At 31.1% G+C, this 12,165-nt stretch overlaps 1 protein-coding gene and 1 non-coding gene across 2 annotated transcripts; one reads left to right on the forward strand and one right to left on the reverse strand.

Moving 5' to 3' along the window:
- The first annotated feature begins 1,176 nt into the window (after window positions 1-1,176).
- LOC124841902 (protein neprosin-like) lies at window positions 1,177-5,004 on the forward strand. The gene is made up of 7 exons (XM_047318278.2): window positions 1,177-1,710; window positions 1,797-1,883; window positions 1,963-2,181; window positions 2,574-2,738; window positions 2,957-3,010; window positions 3,139-3,285; window positions 4,421-5,004. The coding sequence occupies exons 1-7, from the start codon at window positions 1,357-1,359 to the stop codon at window positions 4,796-4,798; spliced, it is 1,404 nt and encodes a 467-aa protein (XP_047174234.1). The 5' UTR covers window positions 1,177-1,356; the 3' UTR covers window positions 4,799-5,004.
- A 470-nt stretch (window positions 5,005-5,474) lies between these two features.
- Window positions 5,475-5,548, reverse strand: TRNAN-GUU (transfer RNA asparagine (anticodon GUU)). The gene has a single exon. It is a non-coding gene; the product is annotated as a tRNA-Asn (tRNA).
- Between the last annotated feature and the right edge of the window lie 6,617 nt (window positions 5,549-12,165).

Here is a 12,165-nt window from a genome sequence, read left to right on the forward strand (position 1 = left end):
TAAACGAATATGTTACATCGAATTCTTCTTCACAGTAAATTCATGTATGTTGACAGTCATCCATATGAATTTCTTCTACGATTTCTTTTATTTTCTTTATTCTTGTTTAGAATTTGTTAACAGAATTCCACCATTTTTTTAAGGATATACAGATGTAGAGTCATTACAAATATGTGATTCTTGTGTTTATACACTTATATCACTCACAAAAACCATCAACACTTCAACAAATAAAAACTTAATTAAGTTACATGGACTTTTATTGCATAATTTTTTTTTATCAAAGTACATATATTAAGAACCTCACACAATCACTTTCATATATATTTTGAAAGTTTCAAATATATTTTCCAGGCATTGAGATAGATTTGACTTTATGCATACTAGACCACCGACCCATCCTTAATAGGCCATGAATTCTCACTGGACATGTTTCAAAATTTAGCATGATTCAATCTTATTATTAAGAGAACTATTAGTCGAATTAAATAAATTATACAATTACTTTTTTAAGGTGATGGTTTTATAATAAATAATACTTTCATTTGATATATATAATAATAAAATTATTATAAAAAAATGAAGTTTTTTATTTTTTTAAAAAGAAAGTAAAAAGTAAAAAAAGTAGCATCAAATTAATGTAAAAAAATTATCTGTATCAAAATATTTGTCTTTTTTATAGTTTTATAATTTTATAGTAAACTTTTAAACTCAAACAACGCTCCAGGGGACTATCTATTAACTTTTAAACTCAAACCTTCTCAACATTATGTGAGAACGGTTTAAAGTGTAACGATAGCTATTCTTTTCAACATTCAGTCAAGTTTAGTTAACATGGTTTATAAAAATCAAAGCAATCCAAAATATTATTTTATATAGTAACAATTTTCTTAACCTGCAAGTCAACTCAAATCAAAGCACACAAACAATTACATTTACTTTTTCTGATTAAGAAAAAGAAAATCTTTATATAGTTACTTCTTTTGAAGAATGGATACGTCATAAAACTATATAAAACTTTCATAACTCTAAATATTTTTATGTTTTCCATACGTACGTTTGAAAAAATAACAAAAATTATACACATAAAAAAACAAAAAGGATGATTGTTGAAAAAGAAAAGAGCATTTCCCACACCATATAAATAGATAGTACTTGAAAGGTGCCCAACACGCATGGTCAAAACTAGAAGAGAAGCCGACCCAGAAGAGGATCGTGGAGGTTAAAGTTTGGTCCAAGTTTTAGTTGTTCGTAGCGCCACACACACAAAGTGAGAGAATAAGGTTGTTCGAAAACAGTGAAAGAGTGCAACTAAAGTTTCTCAGAGTCCTCGTCCTCGTCCTACGTTATTTTGACATGGCCGTAGATGTGTTTCCATGGACAAAATCAAAACCCAGAAACACACAACCTCGTTCCGTTGCTGGAACAAGAAAACACAAATGTGGACAAGCACACGCAAATTTGTCAACACACACAAGGGAAGGAAGTTTCCCAAACATGGCTTTCGGCCTATGTTTACGCTCCCCAATCATTTCTCTCCTTCTACATTTCCTCCTTGTCGTATCTACCCTTTGTCCTGTTCATTCATCGCAATTTGGTAACCACCCAGTTGCCAATCAAACTTTTCGGCCAAAGGAAGAGTTGCGCAAGTTGAACGCCGTAAGAGCTCGGCTTCAGCAAATCAACAAACCTCCTGTTAAGACAATTCAGGTTTGTGCAAATTATTCTTCTGTTCACCTTGTCTTGTTTTCTTTCCAGACTATATAATTGATATGCTTGTGTTGTATTTTGAGCAGAGTCCTGATGGAGATATAATAGACTGTGTTATGTCTCATAAGCAACCAGCCTTCGATCATCCCCTACTGAAAGGACACAAACCATTGGTATTTATTGTTTTGTGTGTTTTACAGTTTTAGTTTATCTAAAAAAATTGGTAATTTTTATTCATGTTTGTGTGTGTAGGATGCCCCAGAAAGACCGAGAGGGCATAACCAAATGGATGATGATCTGAGTGAGAACTTTCAGTTGTGGAGCTTGTCTGGTGAGTGGTGTCCGGAAGGGACAATTCCGATAAGAAGGACAAGGGAAGAGGATATTTTAAGAGCTAGCTCTGTTCGCAGATTTGGAATGAAAAAAACACTGAACCGTGTCAGAAGGGACACCAGCGGCAATGGACATGAGGTATATTACTTGAGAGCAATCATAGAAAGCAACACAAACTCTGATATTCTTTTCTATCTTTCCCTTTTCTCTTTTTCTCAAAGAAAGTGAAGTAAGAATAAACTACAGAAGCAAGCGTATGGAAGTTGAATGTTTCATTTCTTTATCATACCCTTTTGAAAGTAAAGTAAATTAAACCACATCAGAGCAGTGTACTCCATCAGGCCTCTTACTATGTTTTTCACAGTTAGTTAAATATCTGTTTCTCTTGTTGCTCCAAAGGAAGTGGGGGTATTTTTAATATCTCTATCTTTTTATTATAGAAACTGGGGAGTTAAATTGTTATGCGAAGCTTAATTATGATATGTTGAAATTGGTCTAACAAAAGTATGTGGATGGTGCACACTGCACAGCATGCAATTGGGTATGTGACAGGGGATACGTACTACGGAGCAAAGGCTAGCATAAACGTGTGGGCACCCGTTGTGGAAAACCCATCTGAATTCAGCCTGTCTCAAATGTGGGTCATTTCTGGTTCATTTGGGGATGATCTAAACACCATTGAAGCTGGTTGGCAGGCATGTTGCTATCATTATTACTTCATCTTAATTAATTCTTCCTTTACTTTCTACTATTTATTTTCTTTATCTTTCAATTTTTTTTCTTAAATGCATTCCATTTGGTTACGCATTCAAAAGGCAGTTAGCATATTCAACCACCTACATCTCCTTTTCATCCATGTATTAAATTTTGTACTTTAGCCAATCAAGCTAATTTCAAGTAATTTTCTATGCAGGTCAGCCCGGGGCTATATGGGGACAGGTACCCTAGATTCTTTACTTATTGGACGGTAAGTAAATTTATTCAAGGAAAACGAGGTGGAAAACTATACTACGTATAATTATTTTTGCTTCAATTGTAAGATACCTGGTAACAAAAGTTTTATTCAAAATCATTAATAATTGTCATTATTTGCAGACCGATGCATACCAGGCAACTGGGTGTTACAATTTACTCTGTTCAGGCTTTGTTCAGACCAACAGTAAAATTGCAATTGGAGCAGCAATCTCTCCAACTTCTTCATACCAAGGTGGCCAATTTGATATTAGCTTACTCATTTGGAAGGTAATTTTCTGTTCACGTTACCAAATTGACTTTGGAAATTTGTCTACAATTTGATACATGTCTCTAAACATGTGCCTATGTTTTAAGGTTTTTGTTTTTCGTTACTTTTGTCTTTAGATATTTTTTACTGTTAAGGAGGAAAGTTAGGTTCCGTTTTCTTTTTTCTTGTCACAAATGAAACGATTTAAGAGTCCACTTTCTTAATTTACAGTTAATGTTGTAAGATAATGGATAATTTACACAAAATCAGCTTAAGGGTCCCATCTGTGAAATAAAGCATTGGATTTTGATGATAGAAGGGTGACGTCCACCATCGGACCTCAATACTTTTTTTTAGTCAAGCAAAATATGCAATTCTCGTAGTCAAAGGTGCCAAAAACTAAACGAAAATCTAAACTGAAAAGATGGTCAATGTGGGGCTCTCCACAGTTTCGGAACTTTCTTATTACCTCTGAATTATCTCATAAAAAATGAAAAAATAAATATTTTTCATCCTCTAAAATTTTCGCAACTCAGTTTTAGTTTGTCTTAATTTTTTTTTTACTTCTTACTCTCTCTAATTTTAAAACACGTTATTTTTTATTTTAAAAGTGATTTAGATAACATTTTATAGAAAAAATAAATATTTATACAGTGTTTGAGGAAAACTAAAGAAAGAAAATACGGGCAAAAGCTTTTAAGAAAATTAAAGCCGAAATTCAAAATATAAAAAGGACAAAAAAAAACATTTTATCTGAAAAGAATCTAAATTTTACATGCACAGCTTTATTCTATTGCGAAGTCATCATAGTATGACAACATAATGTGATAAAATGATTAAAATTTATTAAATGTGTATAAAATGAATTTGTGATTATTAGGCGTATGAATTGAAGAATTGTAAATTAAGTAAAGACAAGGTGATTAAAAAATTTGGCAGGGTAATGATTTATACGAAAGATAAAAGAATGACAGAGAGAAAAAGGAGAAAAAACTGTGTAGAGTGTCCCGTCACAGTAATATGTGCAGCAGCACTTTAGTAGTGTGGAACATGAGACGCGTGCAGTGAGTGCATAAGAATAATGTGGTGTAACTCCCATAGAGTTTTCTTCTTTAAGATTCAGCTGAAAAATAGAAGGTTTGGTTTATTTGGCAGGATCCAAAGCATGGGAACTGGTGGCTTGAATTTGGAGGAGGGAGCCTAGTTGGGTACTGGCCATCGTCGTTGTTCAGCCATTTAAGGGATCATGCGAGCATGATTCACTTTGGTGGAGAAATAGTGAATTCGGGGTTATCGGGGTCTCACACTTCCACTCAAATGGGTAGTGGGCATTTTGCAGAGGAGGGTTTTGGAAAAGCTTCATATTTCAGGAATATGCAAGTTGTGGATTGGGACAACAGCTTGATTCCCTTGTCGAATCTAAAGGTTCTAGCAGATCACCCCAATTGCTACCACATACAAGGAGGGTTTAATAAAGCATGGGGGAATTATTTTTACTATGGTGGACCTGGAAGAAATGTAAAGTGTCCCTAAGGGAATCATAGAGAATCATCAATAGGTAGAGAGATCAACCCTTTACTTTACTTTCTTTTCTCTTTATTTTCTTTTTCCCATTTCTCGGTTTTGTTTTCCTCGTAGCTTTTCTTATTTATCCATTGAAACACACCAGTTCCACCACGACTCTTTGTATATCTTCAAAGACAAATAATATACACATATATATACTGCCTTTCTTGCCATCCCTTCCGTTCCTCTTTCTCAACTTCCTTTTTTTCTGCATATATACACTTCGTGTAATTATTTTTTATTTTTAACTTCAAATTATTACATCATTGTTTGTATTTTTAATCAATAAGAATAATATACTTTTATGAGAATTTATTTTATCAAAATAAATATTTCGAAATTTCATAGGACAGATCAAATTATAAGTTGGGACATTAATTAAATCCAACAAATTCATTTAGTATCTGAGTTAAACTGAATTTTTGCTAGATCGACACTTAGATTTATAAATCAATGTAATACAATGATAGTTGTAAATGTACCTATTTTCTAAAACCAAGCAATTTACTATGGGTCATTCTCCACAAAAATGAAAAGAAAACCCTAAGAAATGAAAGATTCCAATTCCAAAACACCAAAGAAAAAAAAAGTTGGAAGGCTTAGGAAAAAATTGCTAAAATATAAATTAGCTTAAACCTTACTTCGCTAGAAGGAGGGCTTGAACCTCCGACCTTGTGGTTAACAGCCACACGCTCTAACCAACTGAGCTATTCCAGCTTTACATTTATTTCATTGGAATTTACTAATAAATTTTGAGAGATATATATATATATATATATTAATTTATATATCAAACAATTAATATCTAAAACTAAAATTTACTGTGACATAAATTTTAAAAATTATATATATTCTACTTCTAGTATTTTTAAATTTTATTTTTATTTGTTATAAAGTGGGTAAAATAATCTATGATCTTACATAAAGTTGGACCAGATACAGAATTTAATTCTGATTTCAAATACGTGGCAGACCAAACATAATTCTATTAAATGACCTATGAAATACATCAATCTCTTTTCACACCTCTATAAGCATAACTTGTGTTTGAACATATGAATATTATAATAACATATCATAATAATTTAAAATAAACCTTTGTAAAATATCATTTCTTATGGCTGATTTTTTTTTTCTTTCCATAAATTTCTCTTATAATGGTTAAACAAGAGAAATATTTTTCATAACTGAAAATCATGAATATAAGAATTTATAAATTTTAAGAATCACTAAAATCTCTGACTAGTAAAAACACTTCTAAATATATTCACATAAAATTTCTAAAAATAAAGAAGTAATATTTTACTTTTAATAAAATTTTAAATTATTATCATATTAAATGATTTATAAAAATAAAATGATAATTTTGTAATAATTTTTTCATTTAAAATTAGAAAAGTTAGATGATAAAGTTGCTATTGTTGAAAGCATGATTTCAAATAATTTCCTAAAAGTGTAGTTTGCTGATAATGTTAGTTTTTAAGAGTTAAACCAAACGTATTAGTTTGACGGAAAGCTAACAATTTTTTGTACCAAACTATCCCCAATAGTTTATACGAATAACGGTATCAGGTCACGTCAAATGGTCTGTGAGATAAATCAGTATTTTCTCAATGATTTTATACTAGATACTTTCATAATATTTTAACATCATTTATATTTTGTTTTTGTGATTGATTCGCATTGGTTTGTGTTTATAATTATTATTATTATTATTATTATTATTATTATTATTATTATTATTATTATTATTATTATTATTATTATTATTATTATTATTATTATTATTATTATTATTATTAACTAATTTTAAATCAATCACAAAATAATACATAAAATAATGTTAAAATATTATCAAAAAAATGTTGTCAAAGTATCATTATCTTTTATAGAATATATCAATTATGTTACTAACAAAATTACCATGATAGGTTATAAAATATAATTTAATAAATTACACAATATTTGTAATAAACAAATGCTACTATACATGTCCAGTATAAGTCCTATCATATTTTTCTTACCATCAACGTTTTACTTAATTACCTTAAAATGATACATCTTTCATATACTAATATAAGTTAGTAATTTTCTTACGTTATTCTAAAAAGTTTATGGAAATAAATTGAAAAGCTCTCCGATACTAATAATTTAATGTTTAGACTTTTCACCTTCTTTAACTAGGAAAAAACACAAAGACAATAAGAGATATATTGACCATGATTTATTTATCAGATTTTTAATTTCACATATAATCAGTGTATAATTAAGAAATCAAAATAATTTTTTTCTGTTTAGTAACGAGAATAAGAAATATTGTTTATTGTTTTTTATTATATTCTTAATAGTTAACGTATATTACATTATAAGAAAGGTCTTACATTGATTCATTCTAGTCAATGAATTTTGATACACATAATGGAATGAAAATCAGCCTTTCATAAATACATCAAATTCATATTTGCCATGCCAACATGTTAGTTGTAATGACTGATAATCTGAATAAAAAAGTCTTAATACAGATAAAAATAAAAAGTTAAACAATATATTAAAAAAAGACATGTAAAATTTTTAGTTCTAAGTGGTATTATAATTTTTTATGAGTTTACTCATACTTTTTTTAGTGTGAGATATTTTTGATAGGTTCTCATCTTAAAAGATTCAAGTGTATTAATAATACAATGAATGAAATAGAACTTATGAATTTTTTATTATAAGTCACAAAAACCATAAGCTCTTTTTTCACTCATCCTCTTCCCTTTGCTTTCATCATCCTTCTTTCTTTTCATCAATTTTTATTGATTAAATTAATCTTCAATTTAGGAGTAACTCTCTTATTTCATCCTTCTTATTTTTTTTATTGTGAAACCCTGACTCCTTTAATAACCTTCAAGAATAGATTTATTTATTATTTATTTTGAGATATAATTTCTAATAGAAAAAGATTCTCTTAGCATGTTTTATAAGTAATTTAAAAAAAATAATGTTAAAATATGTTTATTTGAGTCATATCATGTAAAGATATTTAGATCATCACAACTAAATAACATCAAAAATATATGAAAACATCATAATTAAGTTTCAATCCCCGATAGAAATATAAATTTCCAAAATTCAAGGCACAAATATAATAAAAACATTTCAAAATGTTTGAATTCAACATTAGGTAAGAATATGGTAAAAGAGAAGTTAAAGCAATAACAAACACACTCTATAGTTTCATGAGTTTAATTATGTCAAATTGTTTACAATGAAATATGATTTATAATTTACCCCTTTAAATCACTAGATTTTGAAATGAATTTATTATGCCATTGACTTTGTTTTATTTACCATCTAGCATTAAGTATTATAGAAAAAAGAGGTTCAAAAGTAGTTGCTATAACTTTGCACTATAAATTAGATTTTGAAGTTTTAGACGAAACTTGTTGAGTTGCCTAAGTTATCTTTTATTTGTAGATTTGTATAGTTCTTTTGAATCATACAAATAAAACAACCTAGTTGTAGTTTACCTTGCTTAGTTGGAATAGTTAAACTAAAAGACATCAACATATAACAACTATGATGTTATGTAAATGTTTCCTTTATTGTAAATTGTGTAATCCATATCTATTATTGTATATGTTACTATCAGTTTCTATACGCATTCTGAAAATTATAAGTGCAGTATGTAGTTTGCGTATAGTAGATCCTTTTAAGTGTCTCACAATCTACCATTATTGTATTTTGACTAATTTGTGTTGCAGAACACGTATACATTAATATATATGTACTAGCAATAACCAAAACGCGTTGTTTTTATTCAGCAACCACCACAAATGGTTAATTTCAAAACTTTCTCACAAACTTATAGTACTTTTTAGATGGGAGTTGACTTATTTCTACTTCTCATTGCAACTTTATATATATGAACACAATTAACATTGTTCCACTGTGAGGAAGAAAAGCCATAATAAGCAAGAGCATAATGCATTGATATTTGGAATAAGAAGAATTATAACGTTTATCTTTTCCTTAAAGCTTACGTTACTATAGGAGCAACTATGATTCCTACCAATCCATGGAAAAGCACTTTTTAAGTGCTTTCATGCATAATCACTTCCATCACCCCCAACAACCAATCATCTTCTTTCACCTCATAACTCAAAACAATACTGTCATATTTTTAAAAACAAGCTTCTCCTGTATTCAATTAATGTTTATGTTTTGCAATTTACTGAAATGAGTAATATTTCCAAAAATATATAGGTAAATAGTTTTAAATGTTAACCAGGTAAATAGTTTTTTAATTAGACTGGATTTGAAAAGTATGGTTTTTCTTTATTTTTTATTGAAGTTGTGTTTACTTCAGTAAAAAAAAATATAGTTGACTTCTAAATAAAACTTTAATCTATTTAAAAATATTTGAAATTATGCATTAGTGGCTTCTTGATTATGGAGTTGTGTTTCTAAGCACAAGTTACTCATATAATTAATTTTTTAAAATGTATCTATTTTAACAAGTTAGGATAGGAAATTTTCTACTGTTGTAATTTTCCTATTGCATCATTATCTTTCATTCAAGTTTAGTGTGTGATATGCTTACATACTACGAAAAAGAAGGGTATTACCGACAACCATAGTCAATCTTAAACAACCAAAATTCGTCGGTAGTATGGAATTACCAACATATTAGCGATGACCACATATCTGTCGATAAATTCATTGTCGATAACAATTACCGACAGTCTTTGTCCTTCGATAATTACCGACGGTCTTTGTCCTTCGATAATTACCAACAGTCTTTGTCCTTCGATAATTACCGACAGTCTTTGTCCTTCGATAATTACCGACGGTCATATCATTACCGAAGGACAAAGATCTCGGTAAGTTCGTCGGTAAGAACCAGGCAAAATCAAGTTATATTTGTATTTTAATCCAACTACACAAACTGCATAACATGATCACAATACATACAGACCTGCATAACATTTTCAAACCACAAACAAACCTCCATAATATGCATCCCAAAATCATTCAATCATTGATGGAGTAAACAACAATATAAGATCATTTGTATTGTTCAAATTTCAGGATTTGTATTTGTAAATGAAACATGAAACATAAAACATAAAACAATATATTCATCTAGACCAACAATGTATATGTTTGAAAGACATGAGCAAATGTAATGTAGCAAAATCATAAATGTTTTAACATCCAAATGTTCTAACAACTATGTTCAATAACAAAATAAAACTAATAATTTACATAGTCATCATCAGAATGATCTTCATCATCTTAGTGCTCTGTAGATGGTTGGACTGGTGTGGGCTAGACTAATGTGGGTTGGACTGATGTGGGCTGCTAAGGGACGACAGGTGATGGGGAGTGTTGTGGCTGGGTCAGAGGGACGGTGGAATGAAGTTGTGCAGCTTCAGGCAGCGCTCTCATGACCAGGGACTTAAAGTTTGTAAACTCATGTCTCAATGAACTGTATTTGTCTCTCAAATCACGATTTTCCTGGTCACGTTGTTGTAGTAGCCTTGTCAGGCGCTCGACAGCCTCGTCAACAATGGTGGTTGAAGAAGAAGGTTGGTGCTTCAGAATACCTCCTCTCGCTGTTGTGTAGTTTACAGCCAGTTTTCCTACACCGTACACTCGTTCCTTTTTCTTCCCACCAACGACATTGACCCAACATTGTGTGCTACGGATGTCATTGTCTTCTTCATTACTCACATCATCCGTTATAGGAGTTTACCCATGTCCGGATCTAACCTGTGAAAGTCTCGTAAAAAAAACTTCCTGTTTAAACATTAAAAGTTAGAGAATGATACAGTAACATAAATAAAAATTACTAGTAGTAGTGTTATTTGCTTACATGAGTCTTCCGAATATGAGTTTGTGCAAAGACCTCATTAACATGGATCGCCCGTCCCAGAGCTTGTGCCTGTAACATAATTTATGAAAGAGAAAATACATACGTTATATATGAAAGAAACATAAAAGTAATGAAGGTTTACCATACGAATGGCATGCTCATGAACCATGATCGACCCGCCGGTATGTAGGGTGTCACCCTTTTCAGAAGCTTTGTTCTTTTGGGCTGTAGCACACTTCTTGTGAAACTCTGCTGAATTATAATGAGTGAGTAAAGAGTTTCAAATGTGCTCGCCCAGCCGCTCCCCTGCCAAGCTGGCATCCCTAAACATCTCTGACAACCGATGAGATGTTTTATTGTGGAAATTTCTTGGTATTTGAGTTTCATGTTCAGGTTTCCACTGCACCTTCATCTGTTAGAATAAAAAGAGACATTGAATAATGAACATACTAAAATAAGAATGACAATTAGTTTAATGGGTTGTTCACCTTAAAATGTTGCTAGAATGGCTCTCTATCGGCTATTGGTATTGCTTCCTAAGTAGGCAATTGACTCAAATATTGTTGCTTAATTGATTGTGTGATGGTCTGGGAAGCAACCAGGATGGAACAAACCTACATATAAAGATAACATGCGTCAATCGCATTAAGACAAACTTAAAACATCAAAATAATTAAAAAGAGGATTAAAGTGTTACCCTCGACCAAAAGGCTCAATCCATGGTCGATCATGGAGAGGCGGGTCAACACAATCACCTGCTGAATCTGGATCAACAAATGTTGTGGCAGTTTCAGAAGCTGGTATAGAAGATAAAGAATGTCTAGAAGTAGGGTCAGGGGGAGGAGTGGAGGTAATAACCACAAGGGAGGAAGAATGTCTACTGTAAGAGGAGGATGAGAGTCTGTTGCAGGGGGAATAAGAGGTGTACTAGAGGGGTAGGAGGAATGTCTGGTACAACTAAAAGAGGGGGTTTTGCTACATGTGATGGTCCCACAAACGATGGATTGAGGGCAGTAGTGGTAGGCAGAGTAGCAGGCACCCTAAGCACATAACGTGGTGCCTACCGTTGCCTTTTTTTAGACCTTGCTAGCCCCTTTCCTTTATCAGGATGTTCTGAACCTTCTTCTGTCATTACTTTGAAATTGTTACAAATAAAGTAAAACAATAGAAAAGACTAAGGAAGGATCAGTACAGATTAAAGGGAATGTAAAATAATTGCATACAACTTTTAAAATGATATTTTGCATAACTTAATTGGAATGTTTTTGAAATGCTAGTTAAATTTTCTACAATAGATGTCCAAGATTCAATCATCGTCATTATCATCATCGTCGTCTTCTTCTTCTTCTTCTTCTTCTTCTTCTTCTTCTTCTTCTTCTTCTTCTTCTTCTTCTTCTTCTTCTTCTTCTTCTTCTTCTTCTTCTTCTTCTTCTTCTTCTTCTTCTTCTTCTTCTTCTTCTTCTTCTTCTTCTTC

The sequence above is a fragment of the Vigna umbellata genome, chromosome 1 (genome assembly GCF_029865625.1).
Source record: "Vigna umbellata cultivar VRB3 chromosome 1, Vumbellata_1.0, whole genome shotgun sequence".
NCBI classification, from domain to species: Eukaryota; Viridiplantae; Streptophyta; class Magnoliopsida; order Fabales; family Fabaceae; genus Vigna; species Vigna umbellata.

What these genes read in the sequence shown, in the direction of transcription:
- LOC124841902 (XM_047318278.2), top strand. Translation starts at nt 1,357, where the DNA reads ATGGCCGTAGATGTGTTTCCATGGACAAAATCAAAACCCAGAAACACA. An exon ending in CTCCTGTTAAGACAATTCAG is followed by an intron (nt 1,711 to 1,796) that starts GTTTGTGCAAAT and finishes TATTTTGAGCAG; the next exon opens with AGTCCTGATGGAGATATAAT. An exon ending in CCATTGAAGCTGGTTGGCAG is followed by an intron (nt 2,739 to 2,956) that starts GCATGTTGCTAT and finishes TTTTCTATGCAG; the next exon opens with GTCAGCCCGGGGCTATATGG.